General features: G+C 37.8%; 1 protein-coding gene across 1 annotated transcript in view; it reads left to right on the forward strand.

Moving 5' to 3' along the window:
- LOC126473337 (uncharacterized) overlaps nt 1-20160 on the forward strand; it is a 179669-nt gene that overhangs the window by 42277 nt on the left and 117232 nt on the right. Inside the window, exons 2-4 of the mRNA XM_050100330.1 lie at nt 5325-5479; nt 17441-17600; nt 17740-17886. Of these exons, the coding sequence (XP_049956287.1) occupies nt 5325-5479; nt 17441-17600; nt 17740-17886 (462 nt within the window). The remainder of the gene's footprint in view (nt 1-5324; nt 5480-17440; nt 17601-17739; nt 17887-20160) is intronic.

Consider the following 20160-nt stretch of genomic DNA (forward strand, 5'->3'; position numbering starts at 1 on the left):
GTTTTCCGATCTTCATTTCTCTTGCAATCTTGACATCATTGTGGCATTGGTAACTTGGAACACTGGATCTGGATCACTGCTGTAGGAAATGCAATACCACAAGCTTTCAGTGCATCTTGTACATCTTTATGAACGCCGTTGATATTTTTGGCTCTTTCTTCCATGTTGCCTTTGCTGAGTCGAAATGCCAGTTCAGTCGTGAAGAGTTTATGTCGGCTTCGGTTATTTTTCTGTCATTCAGGAAATCTTTGAATGTACAGAATATATGCATTCAGTGCTGCAGTATCTATCATTTCCATGAAGATTCTTAGTGGCCACCGCCTCGTTCCTCTAACAAAACTGTATTCTCTTGTCATTTTATCTACAGTACCTTTGGTTTTGTTGTAGTGCAGTATGATTTTGGGTTTGTGTTCACTGTCTTCACCACTCACTTGTCTATCATTATGTTGAGTTTCAGAGTAGTATTACTGCCTTTCCGTTCTTTGGAACATAGGAAACTAGGGCCAAGTTATTTGTGAAACTAAACATTGAAGAGTGAACTTCTCTTTCTGTTTGGCAAGAATTCCTTTGGAATCTCTTTCTTATTGGAATGCAGGTACCAATCAATGTTGTGTTTCGTTTTAGTAGTTTAGCAGCCAATGGAAAACTGGTGAAAAAATTATCAGTTGTTACACCATGACCATTATTCAGAAATGATTCCATCAGATCCAAGACAACTCTCTGTCCTTGATTCACTTCCCGAGTATTATCCACCATACCTGTGTAAATTTGGATCCGTAATAAGTAAGATGTTTTCACATCAGCACAAACCCAAATTTTATTGCCATACTTGCCAGACTTGCTCTTCATATAAACCCTGAAAGGGCAGTTTCCTCGGTACCTTGCTAATCGTTCATCAACAGTCATGAATTCATAAGGATAGAAGTTCTTGCACAAGTTAGACTGAAATTTGTCGAATACTACCCTGATGGCTTATAGCTTCTCCTTGGTTTCTTCAGTTCTCTGTGCTCTTGTGTCTCTGTTGTCAAATCACAAGAATTTCAGTATAGACAAAAATCGGTTTCTTGACATGGCAGCAGAAAAGAATGGTTGCCGAAAGGCAACATTACCTCCCCACGGAGCGGAAGCACTTGTGCGATGTCCATGAGTTTGACCAGCTCCTATTAGAATTGCTAATACAGAGCACACGTCAGTTGCATTTGTATCTCTCCACGTCATTTTGTTCGAAGAATTAGCTGCATTCCACAAAGAAATTACTCATTTGGCTTCCCTGTTCATTTCTTCTACAATGATGCTCGCGATTTCCGATGAGATAAATAATAAAAATGACTCTGTTATTGTTTTGATTGTTTTTCCATCATTCCTTGGCCCAGGGGCTATGTTCAAAATGTTGAGACATTAACGCTGCCCACCTTTTGGTGTTCACAAGAAAATTGTAGTCCACTTCTAGAAACAAACAAATCTCCAGTGTCTTTGTCTTCTTCTTCTTCTTCTTCTTCTTCTTCATCATCATCCTCTTCTTCTCCTTCTACTTGTTCACGTGAATGTGTAGTGTCTTCTGATATTCCATCATCAGCTTCATCTGATGCTGTGATATGGTCTTTGTCAAGAGGTTTCATATATTCATTCAGTTAATTATCTATGTCCAATTCATTTTCATTGTCACTGACATCAGAATTGTATAGAATTTCCATGATTTCTTCGCTAGAAAGTCCTTTGGACATCCTTACTTGCAGATAAAATACTGACTCGTGTAATTTCAGCTCAACAGTGAACATCGAATTCAACTCAACAATAGTAACCAGCAACACTAACAGACATTGGATCTAAGGCAAAACTCAACAAAGAAGATGAACGGCAGATATATTTCCCAAAATCTTCGTTTTCTACAAATAAGAAAATAAGATGTTTCATACCAAGTGGGGTTGTCTCACAATCCCACCAATAAATGATTTGAATAACAATGATAAAGCCAAAAAAATTAGACAGTCATGAGTGTGAATTCAATGTCAATCATTTTAGTACAAAGTCATGAAACCACAGGCATGTGGCCCTTCAGATAACATTATTGTAGGGAAAAAGTCAACCTGGGGTAGTCAGAATACCCCGCTTGGTAATGCGAGGGATAAGCAAATCTCTCGATAATAGTAGATATGTTCACCTATGTTTTTAAAGTGAAAAATGATATTTGTGATAAACATTTACAGACCTTTTATTAGATGTTATTTTAGTCCTCAGAACATATTCATACATAACAGTAATGTTATTCTCAATAACACCTCTGATAGGGAACTTTCAGAAAGGTACAAAAATAAAATAACAGAAAAATTGATACCAAAATACAACAATGGAATAAAATACTGTTTTGTCCTGTGGTACATACATTATGATGAACAGTTTCTCTACTGTAATTTTTAGTTACTGAAGGACCTTTTGTTTCTCTTTTGCTTCTTCCTGTACTGCATACATGGCTATTTTCTAAATAACATCTGGTTGCTGGTGACTGTCTTCAAGCATATTGTGTAACCATAAAGTACTTTCATCATTCTCATATTTAAATAAATCCCTAACAGTCTCTTTTTTTCTGGCTTCACTGAATTAAATGCCACTGTTGATAGTCTCAGCTATTCCAGTGCTCTATTACTGTATTTCTGCTTCCAAAGTTGGAGTGATGTATATGGACCTTTGTACATTAGTGAGCCTAGTACTGAACCATCTCCTTTTTATTTTAGAACAAATTACTTTTGAATTTTAAACACAGCTCCAGCTGTACATCTAACTGAATGAGAAGGGCTGCATGTACACACATCAAGAAAGTGCTGCCCTAACCCCTAGCATTGAGATAATGAAACAAAACCTTGGTAAAACATTCTACATAACCCACTTATTAATTGTTAACAATTTCCCAAAAAAGGGCACATAAACCTATGGACTCTTCTTCCAGAAAATGCCTCACTTGTCAAAGTGGATATCACAGGAAAAAACTTGGAACAGAGAGCATCTCATCGGCGTTCTAGGATGCAAACTGTTTCTTAGTTACTTGCAGTGTAAATTCAGGAGGTATTATTCCACAATTTATATCTTGGCTCTGCTGGAGTAGCCAATGGAACAGGCTTTCCTGTGCAAACAGCACATCAGATAAGTAATATTACCAGAATGTACAATCTTGAACATGGCTGTTAACAGCAGCTATGAGTAAGCTTTGATTAGTAGAGTAAACAGCCAAACATTACTACATGTGACTTGAGCTGGTTTTCTCATGGTTCATTTAACATGTTTTAATCATTGTAACCAAATAACATCAAGTACTCCTGAAGAAGATACTCAGAGTAGTATTGAAACATAGGTCAAGTTTATATAAATGGCTGATTGGCTGTTCATGTTACTAATCTGTAATTACCAGAATGCTTCACCAATAGTGCTTCTAGTGTTATTGAGCTGTCGCTATATGGTGCTTTATGTTTTTACAAATTTTCTAATAGACCCTCTTTCACATGATGTGGCTAGAGGATAAAGTGATATTGTGCTGGATGCCAGGGTGTGGTAGAAACCTGGAGCAGGAGCTGATCGATGGAAAAACTGAGGGGGCTTGTACAGTATCTACACTAGCAAAACATAATGCTCTCCTGCCGAAATGCAAAGACCCACTCCCCCCCTCCCTGTCCCACATGTTGTAACTTAACTGTTGATGATTAGGATAATGTTTCTTTGGAGGAAGAAATGGCTAGAAATGAAGGAAAACAAGCTGTAGTTGGTGAATACAACTATCTGACCTTGGAGTACCTCTCTGCAGACCTTTGGAAGATATAGTGTCTTAGAAATTTGCTTTCAGATAATACACTGCCTTCTAATTCATTGTTTCTTCTTCTGGTGATAGGAACCACACGTGTTTGGTACCTGTGCCATGTGAACATCTGGATGCCATATTAGTAAAATGCACCTAGTAGTGGGAGGGGGGAATCAAACAGCGAGGTCATCAATCCCATTGGATTAGGAAAAGATGGGGAAGGAAGTTGGCTGTGCCCTTTCAAAGTAACCACCCTGTCATTGACCTGAAGCGATTTAAGGAAATCACAGAAAACCTAAACTAGGATGGCTGGACGCAGTTTTGAACCATCATCATTTTGAATGCAGATTCAGTGCACTAACCACAGCACCACCTCACTCAGTATTTAACAGTGTAACCCATTTTAGGCAAAGAGTCAGTGTTATGCAATTATTAAATTCTAGTTTATCTTCACAGCTTTCTCTGGGAGTATTGAGAACCAACAAATAGCTTGGTCATCAAACTACTTTTAGCAATGAACCAACCCTTTCCACTTAAACATTTTTCAAATTTTTTGGTTTCATGTGAGGTATTTTACAGTTTTATTATTTTATTGGATTCTTAATTAATTTTCATCAGTGTGTATTAGCTGAAATGAGTCACTAACAACCATATTACAAAATTATGACATAAAATATCTGGCCAGTACTTGCCTCCAGGAATACTATCCATGTGTTATGTTTCAGAGTTATTGGTTCCTTCTTCAGGGAGGGAAGAGTGTTTTCCCTCCCACTGAGCATGTATCAAATTCTTCAAAATACCACATTACATTGCTTGTTGTCAGTGCAGTGAGGGTCTTGCTTTCTCACTGTATGAATTTTTGGATTTTAAGTGTATATGTTTGGTGTAGATAAATGCAATGAAAGTTTGTTGTTGTGTTTTCATTATTGGCAGTAAAGGATGATTATGAAATTCAGGCTCAATAAATAGCCAGTTCCACTCAGACAGCACCAAGGAGTCTGCCAAGTGTAACGTCCCCACCAACAGATAATTATTGTGAAAAGTGCTTCATGCTCTCACTCACAAAAATACTTAATGTGTGTCACAAACATCCTTCCCTTTCCTGGTCAAATTCTAATAGTAAAAAATTTATTTTACCACCAAGAGAAAAATGAACTATCTCCAAATTGAAGACAACCTCACAAATGTGTGTTAGCAGCCTTAGCTATAGGAATAATTAACCCAGGAGTAGAAATTTATTCCCAACATACATGTTAACAACCAAGTTGTTATGTTTACATGCTCCATAACTTCATCAAAAAGTCTTAATAGCACTCCTTATATAAAGCTCATGTATGACATGTAATTATAGATTATTGACAGTGATACTAGATTGAAATAACTTCAACATAAAAATTATCAAGAATCTGATAAGTATGATATCATTCTGGCTCTACAGGTACTAGTTTGAAACATTTAACTGTATGATACTGTTGATAACATTCAGTGTACTTTCATTCCACTACAGAAACTGATCTATGATCAATTTAATTTTTAGGTCTGTCTGTAATATTCCCAGAAGTTGTGCATGTTGTGGAAGGAGGTGATGTTTTGCTAAAATTGCTAAGGAGCAATCCAAACCAAAGATCATGTCTTCTTAAAACACCCAACACATCAGTTATTTATCCACTCATATCAGAATTTGCTCATCATGTAAGTATGCAACACCTTTAACAGAACAGGTACACTAAAGTACATAACTATTGCATTCTAGTTTAAATTCAGCTTAACCCCAATATTATCAGTTTCTTCTGGAAATAACTTGCAGTGTGCTTTTCAGTTTGTTAATATTAAAAAAAATGATGTGTGATATTTTACTCTGTGTAACTGGTATTGTTCAATGTACAATCTGAATTAATGCCTTACATGAAAAGGATAAAGTAGAGCTAAATGGGTACAATGAAATAGAAACCATGGAGATGTCATTTCCATATTTCCAGTACAAGAAGAAATATATTGAAATGTCACATTACATTAGTGCAAATAACTGAATGGAAATTCCTTTCTGGTGCAACGTTAGTGACACAAATGTGTTAATGCTAATTGCCTCTTAGTTACAAAGGAATATTCATAAACACCTTTTACAAAATAAGACCCTGTAAAAATTTAATAAATTGCCATTATACCACAGCCATGCAAAGGTTTTTGAAATCTCGCCAATTAAAAAAAAGTTGTCCTATATTCTTTTTTGGGTTACGTGGTCACTTATGGGACTTCGATAAATAGCCACAGCTTCTTGTCAGACTATGTTTTGCTTATTTAACATTTTCTTGTGTAGAAATATACCATTTTATGTAGTGCTGACACAACACGACAAGGCATATTTCTGCTCAGCGTTACAAGGATGTTTTAGAAACTTGTGCATAAAGCAGACTGTAGTTATAAGGATTGTAGAACATGAAAGGGATGGAGTAATTGAGAGGGTCATGAGATGGAGTTGCAGCTTGCCCCGCATGTTATTCAATTCTTATTTTGAGAAAGCACTAAAGAAACCAAAGAGAAATTTGGAAAGGGATTCAAAGTTCATTGAGAAGAAATAAAAACTTCAAGATTCAATGGTATGCTTCCAAGTGTTCAGCCAAGTTGTTCTTTCCATTTTATGCACAATGTTGTGATGACCAACCAAGGCATATTCTTTAGCTGTTATGAGTTGTGTTTTTGAACACCAGAAGCACAGTGTTAATCAATCATACAAAGAAAACCTGAAAGATCACATCACTTACTTCAAGCTTTTCTGATGACATGGTAAGTCTGTCAGATTCAAAAAAGATCTTGGAAAAACAAATGAATGAAATGCATAGCATTTTGAAAAGATGCTATATGATGAGCATCAACAAAAGTAAAACAAAGTAATGGCATATTGTAAATTTGTCAGGTGATGCTAAGGGCTATAGATTAGGAAATGAGATGCCTAAAATGGTAGACAAGTTTACTATTTGGGAATAAAAATATCCTACAGTTATACAAGTAACGAAAATACCAATAGCAAGAAAAGCTTGTCCAAAAAAGATTTGTATGTGAACACTATATATGAATTTGTGTGTTAAAAAATGAAGTTATTTTTCTGGGTATAATGCTATATGGAAGTGAATCATGAATGATAAACACTACAGACAAGAAGAGAATAGAAGGTTCTGAAATATTTGTGATCATTCACAGAACTGCAGTTTGTGTTAAACATGTACTCATTAATCTGGTTATATCCATTAAATTAAAATTACATCCACCCTCCGAGTACTATCTGACAACACTTTCACATTGTACATTGTGCATAAAAATCTGTATTAGCTCCACTATGAGCATCTATTTAAAGGACCATTCACCCATCAATGGAACTGAAGTTCCTATGCATAGCACATGGAAACTTCCTGAAATAGGTTTAATATAAATGATTATCATGGTTCATTAACAAACCAACATTTACTTTATATTTACCACAATATAAAAATTTATTTTATAGACTAAGCTCCTATGCATGTTTCAACAGCAGCATCATACAGACACATCTACAAACATGGGAACGCCTGTAAAAAAGCAGATAATCGTGCCGGTAACACTGAATAAAATGTTCTTGGTTTTTCAACCATGTCAAGTTATTAAAATTGCACTAGCTCTTGGCCAAGTACTTTCTGATCATTTTCAAGTGGTATGACTGCCATTGGGCTGCCAGTACACCCATTATATACACTGGCCACCTCCTGTGACATCACTGGTGCCTGTAACATCACGATGTTTGGGCATATGTTGACTCGGCATTTGATGAGCCCACTTCAACTGCACAGTCACCGGATCCCACACAATGCTGAACTGCAGGCCACCATCCCTATTTAGTATGTTATTGGTCGCTTTTATTTGAATGATTTCTTTAATGACACAATCCCAGAATGCATTTGTGTTAGCCATGATGGATGTTTTGTCAAGTTTTATCTGGTGTCCATTTTTTAAGGCGTGCTCAGCTAAAGCAGAGTTATCAGTGATGGCTGGGTGATTAAACCTCTCAGGCTCCTTCCTGCACTGTTCCAAAGTGTGTACTGTTTGTCCAACATAAGACTGGCCACACTCACAAGGCATCTTGTTGACCATAGGTTTTGAGAGACCTGCTGTGCGAAATGAGTCATATTCTCATGAAAGCAAAGTTATCAGCACCCTACATGACAAGAGCTGAGCACAACGGCCTGTGAGTGCTATGCAATAATGAGAGCATTGTGGTCCTTTCCTGCTGAAAATGGGAATGCAGCCATAATTATGGAACATGCAGCTTATGATATGAAGATTTATGCACTACTGGATGAAGATACTTACCGGAAACTCCCATGTGACCCAACATCGAGAATAATAAGAAAGACATCTGAACTTCTCAATTGTTCTTTGATGGAAGACTCTGTGGTCCAGAATCTTCTCCCACAGGCACCTAGACCACCTGCTGTTTGTGCTCTACCGAAGATCCGCAAGGATGGGACACCATTCCGCCTCATCGTATCCATCATTGGTTCACCAACATACAATCTGGTGAAGCACTTGTCCTGTCTCTTTGCTCCACATGTGGTACACTGTGAGCATCACATTATAAATTCAGCAGATTTTATCAACTAAATTAACTATCTTTGACTTAGTGAGGGTGACATTATATCATTGTTGATGTGGTAGCATTATCTATGGATGTGCCTGTCAAAGACTGTTTAGATCTAGTATCCCAGTTATTTGTAAGTGAAATGGTCGAGCTATTTAGGCACACTCTGACATCTTATTTTCTGTACAACAGCTAGTATTACAATGAAATGGAGGACATTGCAATTGGTAGCCTGTAAGAACCAGCTGCTGCAAACCTCTTCATCGAGAATTTTGAGGATATTGTCTTGGACACCATGCCTTTAAACCCTAGTTGTTTCTTTCTGTATGTTCGTAATTTGGCCCCATGCTCATTAGGAACTTGACAAGTTCTTGGAAAACCTCAGTGGCATTAACAGTAACACCCAGTTTACCACAAAGGCAGAAAAAATGACAATGCATTGCCCTTCCTTGAGGTTCTCATCTCCAGAAAATTAAATGGATGCATCTAAAGGAAACCCACACACACCAATCTGTACTTGCATGCAATCAGCCATTATCACCCAGCACAGAAGCACACCATTTTACACACATTGGTACATTGTGCAAGAATGATATCAGATGCTGACAACCTGCCCCATGAGCTGAGCCACCTGCAGAAGGTCTTCAGGAACAATGGCTATAACGTCCATCAAATAAATGAAGTGATTTCATGCAAGACTCACAACAAGACCACTGATGAGGAGCAGGAAAAGAAACTTGCTTTCTTGCCATTCTGTGGCTCCATGTCAGACCAGATAAGCTGCCTGCTAAAATGACACAAGATCAAGTCAATCTTTGGGCCTCTGACAAAAATCCATCAGTTACTGAGACCGGTTAAAGATGCAGCAGGTTCTGGAACACCTGTGGTCTACAAGATACCTTGCAAGTGTGGCCAGTCTTATGTTGGACCAACAGTACACACTGTGGAACAATGCAGGAAGAAGCATGAGAGGTTTTATTGCGTACACTATCCCGACAAATCTACTTTAGCCGAGTGTACTTTAGAAAATAGACACTAGATGAAATTGGACAAAATATCCATGATGGCCATCAGGTAGTGAAGGGAGACGAAAATTTAATAGTCATGGGTGACTGGAATTTGAGAGTAGGAAAAGGGAGAGAAGGAAACATAGTGGGTGAATATGGATTGGGGGAGAGAAATGAAAGAGGAAGCCGTCTGGTAGAATTTTGCTAACACTTGGTTCAAGAATCATAAAAGAAGGTTGTATGCATGGAAGAATCCTGGAGATACTAGAAGGTATCAGATAAATTATATAATGGTAAGACAGAGATTTAGGAACCAGGTTTTAAATTGTAAGACATTTCCAGGGGCAGATGTGGACTCTGACCACAATCTATTGGTTATGAACTGTAGATTAAAACTGAAGAAACTGCAAAAAGGTGGGAATTTAAGGAGATGGGACCTGGATAAACTGACTAAACCAGAGGTTGTGCAGAGTTTCAGGGAGAGCATAAGGCAACAATTGACAGAAATGGGGGAAAGAAATACAGTAGAAGAGGAATGGGTAGCTCTGAGGGATAAAGTAGTGAAGGCAGCAGAGGATCAAGTAGGTAAAAAGACGAGGGCTAGTAGAAATCCTTGGGTAACAGAAGAAATACTGAATTTAGTTGATGAAAGGAGAAAATATAAAAACGCAGTAAATGAAGCAGGCAAAAAGGAATACAAATGTCTCAAAAATGAGATCGTCAGGAAGTGCAAAATGGCTAAGCAGGGATGGCTAGAGGACAAATGTAAGGATGTAGAGGCTTATCTCACTAGGGGTAAGATAGATAGTGCCTACAGGAAAATTAAAGAGACCTTTGGAGAAAAGAGAACCACTTGTATGAATATCAGGAGCTCAGAAGGAAATCCAGTTCTAAGCAAAGAAGGGAGAGCAGAAAGGTGGAAGTAATATATAGAGGGTCTATACAAGGGCGATGTACTTGAGGACAATATTATGGAAATGGAAGGGGATGTAGATGAAGATGAAATGGGAGATACGATACTGCGTGAAGAGTATGACAGAGCACTGAAAGACCTGAGTCAAAACAAGGCCCCGGGAGTAGACAACATTCCATTGAAACTACTGACAGCCTTGGGAGAGCCAGTCCTGACAAAACTCTACCATCTGGTGAGCAAGATTTATGAGACAGGCGAAATACCCTCAGGCTTCAAGAAGAATATAATAATTCCAATCCCAAAGTAAGCAGGTGTTGGCAGATGTGAAAATTGCCTAACTATCAGTTTAATAAGTCACAGCTGCAAAATACTAACGCAAATTCTTTACAGACGAATGGAAAAACTGGTAGAAGCCGACCTCGGCAAAGATCAGTTTGGATTCCGCAGAAATATTGGAACACGTGAGGCAATACTGACCCTACGACTTATCTTAGAACATAGATTAAGGAAAGGCAAACTTACATTTCTAGCATTTGTAGACTTAGAGAAAGCTTTTGACAATGTTGACTGGAATACTCTCTTTCAAATTCTAAAGGTGGCAGGGGTAAAATACAGGGAGCAGAAAGCTATTTACAATTAGTACAGAAACCAGATGGCAATTATAAGAGTCTAGGGGCATGAAAGGGAAGCAGTGGCTGGGAAGGGAGTGAGACAGGGTTGTAGCCTCTCCCCGATGTTATTCAGTCTGTATATTGAGCAAGCAGTAAAGGAAACAAAAGAAAAATTCGGAGTAGGTATTAAAGTCCTTGGGGAATAAATAAAAACGTTGAGGTTCGCTGATGACATTGTAATTCTGTCAGAGACAGCAAAGGACTTGGAAGAGCAGTTGAACGGAATGGACAGTGTCTTGAAAGGAGGATATAAGATGAACATCAACAAAAGCAAAACGAGGATAATGGAATGTAGTCGAATTAAGTCGGGTGATGCTGAGGGAATTAGATTAGGAAATGAGACTCTTAAAGAAGTAAAGGAGTTTTGCTATTTGGGGAGCAAAATATCTGATGATGGTCGAAGTAGAGAGGATATAAAATGTAGACTGGCAATGGGAAGGAAAGCATTTCTGTAGAAGAGAAATTTGTTAACATCGAGTATAGATTTAAGTGTCAGGAAGTCGCTTCTGAAAGTATTTGTATGGAGTGTAGCCATGTATGGAAGTGAAACATGGACGATAAATAGTTTGGACTAGAAGAGATTAGAAGCTTTTGAAATGTGGTGCTACAGAAGAATGCTGAAGATTAGATGGGTAGATCACATAACTAATGAGGAGGTATTGAATAGAATTTCGGAGAAGAGGAGTTTGTGGCACAACTTGACAAGAAGAAGGGATCGGTTGGTAGGACATGTTCTGAGGAATAAAGGGATCGCCAATTTAGTATTGGAGGGCAGCGTGGAGGGTAAAAATCGTAGAGGGGGACCAAGAGATGAATACACCAAGCAGATTCAGAAGGATGTTGGTTGCAGTAGGTACAGGGAGATGAAGAAGCTTGCACAGGATAGAGTAGCATGGAGAGCTGCATCAAACCAGTCATAGGACTGAAGACCACAACAACAACAACAACAACAACAACAAAGCCACCTTTGTCCAGGGCAGCAGCTGAAGACAGTTGACAGTGGCCAGCACAACTTGGAAGCTGTATCTGGATTGTAGCATATTGCCCTTGCATCTGTACATAACAAGTGCAGTCCCTGTCCACCTTTAATCTATGTTTGTATGTACAAGAAAGACTGTAACTTTAACCCAAGCAGTCACTTGATGTAATCTAAGTACTGCTGCTATTCTACTTCTGGTTATCATTACATTACAAGGTCAGCTCATTTGACACTAATGCTTGTGGAACACATGAAAACTAAGTGTAAGTTAATCAACATTAACCTTGTAGTTAAATACACAGATATTAGCACATACATTCTTCTCCACAGCTGCTCATGTCTCATAGACAGAGTTGTGCACAGATACAAAAAAGCTATCTACCTCCACACTGCATTTGCTAAATCCTTGTCCACATCTGCCACTGAAATAAAAATCACCAATAACACCCTAAGTAGAGATGGTGGCCTGCAACGAAGCGACGTGTGGGATCCAGCAATCACATGGTTGAAGCTGGTACATGAAACACTGAGTCAATATATGCCCATATATGGAAATGTCACTGGCACCAGTGACATCACAGCCAGCAGATAGTTGTATATAAGGGGTGTACCAGCAGTGCACTGTTAGTTATACCAATCTGGTAATTATAACAGTCTACAGATTCCCTACTGGAAACTTTCAGTTTATGAGAAATCTAGACACATTATTGAGCTACCTGTAAGACAAGAAGAAACAGTTAGTAGTTTATGGAGATTTCAGTGTAGATTTTATGAAAGACACAGACAGGAAAAATGAACTGGAATCATTATTTGGGTGTTACAGTCTGATTTCAGCACTTAGTTTTCGAACTCATGTGCAGCAAGATAGTATGACCCTGATTGATAACATGTTTGAAGAAAGTGCTCACACTGAAACAATTAATGTGTACCAAATTGTTAATGGACTATCTGATCATGATGCACAATTAATGGAAATAAACAATATTGCACCTTTCAGCCCTTGAGCAGGTTCATATGAAGCAGTGAAGCTTATTAATGAGAACAGGATGCAATGTTTTAAGAGTAAGTTAAAAGAGATGGTACGAGATGAGGCACATATTGAAAGAGATGCTAATGTCAAATTCAATTTATGCCATAGAAAATTTGTGTCAATATTTGAAAGTAGTTTTGCTAAAATGTTATCCAGAAAACCAATTTCAAAAATAGGTAAGCCGTGTATAAATAAGGGAATTAAAATCACATGTAAAGGAAAGAGGGACATTTATGTAAAGGCCAGAAAAAGTCAAGATCCAACGTTACTAGCAAACTGCAAAAAATACTGTAATATTTTTAGGTAAGTCATTTAAGTGCCCAGAAGTGTGCATGTCCAGACAGAAACACACAATGCAGATAATAAGATTAAAACTATATGGGATACTGTCAAACAGGAGACAGGATAGCCAGTTGGTGTGTAAGATACCATAATGATGAAGCCAAATGACAATGTTGTGTTTAGTAATTCATAAGCTGCAAGTACTTTTAACAATCGGTTTCTAGATGTAGCAGCAGAAATAGGATTAAATGGTTCTGTTGAAGAAGCAATGTAATACATTAAAAATGCTGCTCCACAAAACTTTAAGCAACAGGCCTTAAATAATAAAATATCAGCAGTTGATATTTTTTGTGGTCTTTCCAAGTGTTTGAGTGTGTATCTCATGTTACACTCTTAGAAAAACTTCAATTTTATGGAATTGATGGCTTTACACACAAATGGTTTGAATCATACTTAACAGACAGAATGCAAAATCTGTGCTGAATAACTCAAACAGTTTTGGTAAGGTAGAAAAGTTTAGTACCTAGGGAGATATCACAAAGGGAGTCACACAGGGTTCAATTTTGGGTTCACTCCTCTCCCTTATATAAGTGAATGACCTTCCAATTAACATTCAGCCAGCAGCGTTGGTACTTTTGCAGATGATACTAGTGTTATCTTCCTCCTATGAACCATGGACATTGCTGATGATGGGGAGGCTTACGTGCCTCAGTGACACAGATAGCCATATCGTAAGTGCAACCACAATGGAGGGGTATCTGTTGAGAGGCCAAACAGACTTGTGGTTCCTGAAGGAGGCAGCAGACTTTTCAGTAGTTGCAGGGCCAATGACTGGATGATTGACATATCTGGCCTTGTAATATCCCCCAAAACAGCCTTGCTGGCCTGGTACTGTGAATGACTGAAAGCAACAGGAAACTACAGCTGAAATTTTTCCCTATGGAATGTACTGTATGGTTAAATGATGATGACATTGCCTTGGGTAAAATCTTCCGGAGGTAAAATAGTCCTCCATTTGGATCTCTGGGCGGGTACTACTCAGGATGACATTGTTATCAGGAAAAACAGAACTAGTGTTCTACAGATCTGAGCGTGGAATTTCAGATCCCTTAATCAGGTAGATTGATTAGAAAATTTAAAAAGGGAAATGGATGGAACCATGGGGAAGCTACTCTGAAACGCATAGCGAACTCATTATTGTAATCAAGTTAGGCACAAAGCCCACACCCACCTCAGTAGTACAAGTTTATATGCCAACTAGCTCTTCAAATGAGGAAGCGATTGAGGAAATGTATGATGAGATAAAAGAAATTATTTAGATAGTTACAGGAGATGATAATTTAATAGTCATGGGGGACTGGAATTTGATAGTACAGAAAGGAAGAAAGGGAAAAGTAGTAGGTGAATATGGAATGGGGAAAAGGAATGAAAGAGGAAGGTGTCTGGTAGAGTTTTGCACAGAGCATAATTTAATTATAGCTAACACTTAATTTAAGCATCATCAAAGAAGTTTGTATATGTGGAAGAGACCTGGAGACACCAGAGGGTTTCAGATTGATTATATAAAGGTAAGACAGAGATTTCGGAATGAGGTTTTCAATTGTAAGATATTTTGAGGGGCAGATGTGAACTCTGACCACAATTTATTGGTTATGAACTGCAGATTAACACTGAAGAAACTGCAAAAAGGTAGGAATTTAAGGAAATGGGACTTGGATAAACTGAAAGAACCAGAGGTTCTAGATAGTTTCAGAGGGACCATCAGGGAGCAACTGACAAGAACAGGGGAAAGGAATACACTAGAAGAAGAATAGGTAGCTTTGAGAGATGAAATAGTGGAAGCAGCAGAGGACCAAGTAGGTAAAAGGACGAGGGCTAGTAGAAATCCTTGGGTAACACAAGAGATATTGAATTTAATCAATGAAAAGAGAAAATGTGAAAATGCAATAAATGAGGTAGGTGAAAGGGAATACAAACGTCTAAAAAATTAGATTGACAAGAAGTGCAAAAAGACTAAGCAGGAATGGCTAGAGGACAAATGTAAGGATGTAGAAGCATATATCACTAATGGTAAGATAGATGTTGCATACAGGAAAATTAAAGAGACCTTGAGAGAAAAGAGAACCATCTGTATGAAATCAAGAGCTCAGATGAAAAACCAGTTCTAAGCAAAGAGGGGAAAGCAGAAAGGTGGAAGGAGTATATAGAGGGTTTGTGTTAGGGAGATGTAGTTCAGGGCAGTATTATGGAAATGAAAGAGGACATAGATGAATATGAAAAGGGAGATACAAAACTGCATGAAGAATTTGACAAAGCACTGAAAGACTTAAGTTGAAATAAGGCTCAGGGAGTAGACAACACTCTGTTAGAGCTACTGATAGCACTGGGAGAGCCAGCCATGACAAAATTCTTCCATCTGGTGAGCAAGATGTACAAGACAGGTGAAATACCCACAGACTTCAAGAAGAATATAGTAATTCCAATGAAAGCATATGCTGACAAATGTGAAAATCACTGAACTATCAGTTTAGTAAGTCATGGATGCAAAACACTAACATTAATCCTTTACAGTAGAATGGAGAAACTGGTGGAAGACTATGTCAGAGAAGATCAGTTTGGATTCTGGAGAAATGTGGGAACACACAGGGCAATACTTACCCTATGACTTCTCATAGAAGATAGGTTAAGGAAAAATAAACTTATGTTTATAGCACTTGTAGATTTAGAGAAAGCTTTTGACAATGTTGACTGGAATACTCTCTTTCAAATTCTAATGGTGGTAGGGGTAAAATACAGGGAGTAAAAGGCTATTTACAATTTGTACAGAAACCAGATGGCAGTTGTAAGAGTCAAGGGGCATGAAAGGGAACAGTGAGTGAGAAGGGAGTGAGACAGGGTTCCAGCCTATCCCCAATGTCATTCAATCTGTATATTGAGCAAGCAGTAAAGGAAACAAAAGAAAAATTTGGAGTAGGAAATGACTAGTTGTGATAAACGGTACCCTACGCCATACACTGTGTGGTGGTTTGCGGAGTATGTATGTAGATATTGGTGTAGAGATATTGTTGATATCCCTTGCAGTACTGAGTCATGTGCTTTTTTGAAGTTAAGAGTTCCTGCAGCTACCTGATTCCCTTGGCCCATGGCTTTTAGAGTGTTGTATAAAAAAATGGAGTAGGAATTAAAGTCCCGGTAGCAGAAATAAAAACTTCAAGGTTTGCCGATGACATTGTAATTCTGTCGGGGATAGCAAAGGTCTTGGGAGAGCAGTTGAACAGAATGGACATGTCTTGAGAGAAGGACATAAGCTGAACATCAACAAAAGCAAAATGAAGATAATGGAATGCAGTCAATTTAAATCATATGATGCTGAAGGAATTAGATTAGGAAATGAGAGACTTAAAGTAGTAGATGAGTTTTGCTCTGTGGGAAGCAAAATAACTGATGATGGTTGAAGTAGGGAGGATATAAAATTTAGACTGGCAATAGCAAGAAAATCATTTCTGAAGAAGAGAAACTTGTTAACATTGAGTAAGGATTTCAGTGTCAGGAAATCTTTTCTGAAAGTATTTGTGTGGAGTGTAGCCACGTATGGAAATGAAACATGGACAGTAAACAATTTATACAAAAAGAGAATAGAAGCATTTGAGATGTGGTGCTACAGAAGAATGCTGTAGACCTTGTAACTAATGAGGAGGTACTGAGTAGATTTGGAGAGAAGAGGAATTTGTGGTACAACCTGACCAAAATAAGGGATTGGTTGGTAGGACACATTCTGAGGCATAAAAGGATCACAAATTTAGTACTGGAGTTAAGTGTGAGGATAGAAATCATAAGGGAGACCAAGAGATGAATACAGAAAGCAGATCGGAAGGATGTAGACCAAGAGATGAAGAGGCTTGCACAGGATAGCGTAGCATGGAGAGCTGCATCAAATCAGTCTTTGGACTGAAGACCATAGCAACAACAACAACAACATGTGTGCTTAGATGCATTATGAATAAGTTCTGAGTAAGAAGGTGGGCCCTACTTAATATTAAAATCTCCTAATGGTGTTGTATGTAATTTAGGGTAAATTATCCAAATGTTTTACTTATTTTTCTTCAGAAGGTATATCCACAAGTGTGACCATATTTACAACAATATTCTTTCATTTTTACAGCAAAATGAATATCAAAAGGTAAAATATTTTGGTGGTAATATAAATACAGATTGTGGTGTACGGATCAATAATGTAACTGCTGAAGATGTAGGATACTGGCGACTTACGTCAATATCACATATTTATGAGAAGGTTGAAGGTGCTTCGAAAATATCATTAAGTAAGTGCAAGCATTAATTTTGAAAAGTAATATGTACTCAGCCATTGTACCTTAGTACAATAAGAATTTCACTGGATAGTGTTTAAGTATTCACTGGTATAACAATTTATTTCTGATACACCTTGTATTGTTATTCTAGGTTCTAGTTCTTCTTCAGCAGTGAAGCTTTTGATTGGTACTAAGCCTGTTATAAACTTTGGTGATCTCCAGCATTGTACTACATATTACATGAATAATAAGTACAAGAAAATTAATGTAGATGTTAAAAATGCTTCTTGTACTAACAGTAAGTAGCTCTGTAAATGATGCTGGTATGCCTGTTGCATAATGAGATTTATTTTCATACATTAGACTGAATAAGCAACAAATGCTAATACTGTGTGCACAAGAAAGAACTTATTGTGACAAACTGCAGCATGTAGTTAAAACTGGCTATTCTACTTTGGAGTAATGCTAAATTGATTTGAATCTTCAATTTCTTGAATCATAACCACATTGTTCATGACTAAACTGGAAATTATATGCAAAAATGATGTACAATCTTGAGATATACTGCAAATGAAATATCTATTTTATCAAAATTACAAATTAGTTGTTCAATCAAATTTCAAATCAGTTGTTCTTTCCTTTTCATATTGTCCAATAGGTCTCCCTTAACCCAGGGTTCTGGGTGACTTTTCTGAATTGTACCCCTTTTCCTAAACTTCTCCAGTCATTTTCCTTCACCCCTCATCCTTCCCCTTCAACTCTTCTGGCAGAAGGAGGAGTCACTGGCTCTGTAAGCTTGTAAAAGTTAAATCCTTTTGTGTGTGTGTGTGTTCCTCTGCCACTGCTTGGTGAGTAGATTTTTTATCTATCTGTTTATATTAAATCAGTTGTTAAGTTAGAGAAAATATTACCTGCAAGCAGAGCAAAACAGCATGTAAAATTAAAAATTAAAACAGTTAATAAATCAGTAAACAAAGTTCCATTTACTTGAGATTTTACTAATTGAGTGGCTTAGGGTTCTTGCAAGATACTATTTTATCAGCTAGGAAGTCTTACATGTCAGGAGTGAAGCTTATTGTGTCTGTGGCTGTGATGATTGCATGTAATATGTAATGATGTGTTTGTATTATTGATGATGAGAATGAAAGAGAGAGAGGAGAGGGAAACAAAACCCAATGCCATGAGTCCTGTTGAGAGGTTTGGAATTTCACAATGAAAATTTCTTCCATTACCACAATTTGAGCCTTCCACTGCTGAGTCCAGTAACACTGCACAAGTATCAACTAGGAACTTTCACTACAATTTGGTTGAGAGAGCAAGGATAGTATTCTGAACAAAGAAATATTGAAAAGTCAGAATAAGATGATTGAATGGAACAAAAATGTGATTCTCTCCTAATCATGTCTGTGCTGAGGATGGCATAATGGTTTCCAATGTACCTTCTCTTATCTACTCTCTCTATAATTTAATTTACAGCAGTACTGTTATCCACCTTGTGCATTAACAATTATTTCTTGTGTGTAGCTTGTAGGGCTCCCAAATGCAGTACAGTGACACACTGTGGGGTGACCTTCCCCCACCCCCACCCTTCCCCTCTCTTTCTGCCCTGTTCCTACTGCTTTTGCATAGCCCTTTAGTTCCTCCAGTGATTTTGACATCTTGCACTAACTAAACAATCCTGTGAAAAATGTGCTGCTCTCTGTTAGATTTTGACTATCCCTTCTATTAATCCAAATTGGTAAGAGTAACACTCAAGAATCAGCAAATAAGTGTTTCATAAGCCATTTGTTTCATGGATGAATTACATTTCATTAAGACTCTTCTTATGAATCTCAGTCAGGTGTCCACTTTTCCTACTGTTTGTTTGATGTGGTCATGCCACCTTAAGTGACCCTGGGGGGGTTATTTCCGGCAATTTGCCACTAATAGTGTAATTATGGAGTAGTGAATTTCTTCTCCTATATATGTGCAATACCTAACACTTATTTACATTCCGGGACAACTGCCAATCCCTGCATCATTCATCAATCCTTCACAGGTCTCCCTGCAGTTTTCTACAGTCTTCTGACTTGCTACCTTCCTACAGACAACCGAATCATCTGCAGACAGCTTCGTGGAGCTTCTGGCATTACTCACTAGATCAGGTGTGGACTGCATGTGGCCCACTTATCTCAGTTAATCCTGACATTACCTTTCGTGAAACTTTGTTCTGTTAAGAGGGGAAACAGTGATGTGTTAAGTTCTACCTGCAAGGAAGCCTTGAATCCAATCACAAAGTTGGTCCAGTATTAAGTAAGCTCATACTACTTATGCTACATGACAATACAGAACTGTATCAAATGCCTTCAAGGAACTTGGCATCAAACTGAGCACCAGTGTTTATGATGCCCCATACTCATGGATGAAAAGAGCAAGCTGAGTTTTGCAAGATATCTGTTTGTGGAATCTATATTTACTTTTATAGAGGAGGATTTTCATTCTCCAAAAACATGCACATCAAATATGTTCCATAGTCCTATAACAGATTGATATGAACAATATAGGTCTGTAATTATGACATCTATGCTAAAAC

Source organism: Schistocerca serialis, chromosome 4 (assembly GCF_023864345.2).
Source record: "Schistocerca serialis cubense isolate TAMUIC-IGC-003099 chromosome 4, iqSchSeri2.2, whole genome shotgun sequence".
NCBI lineage: Eukaryota > Metazoa > Arthropoda > Insecta > Orthoptera > Acrididae > Schistocerca > Schistocerca serialis.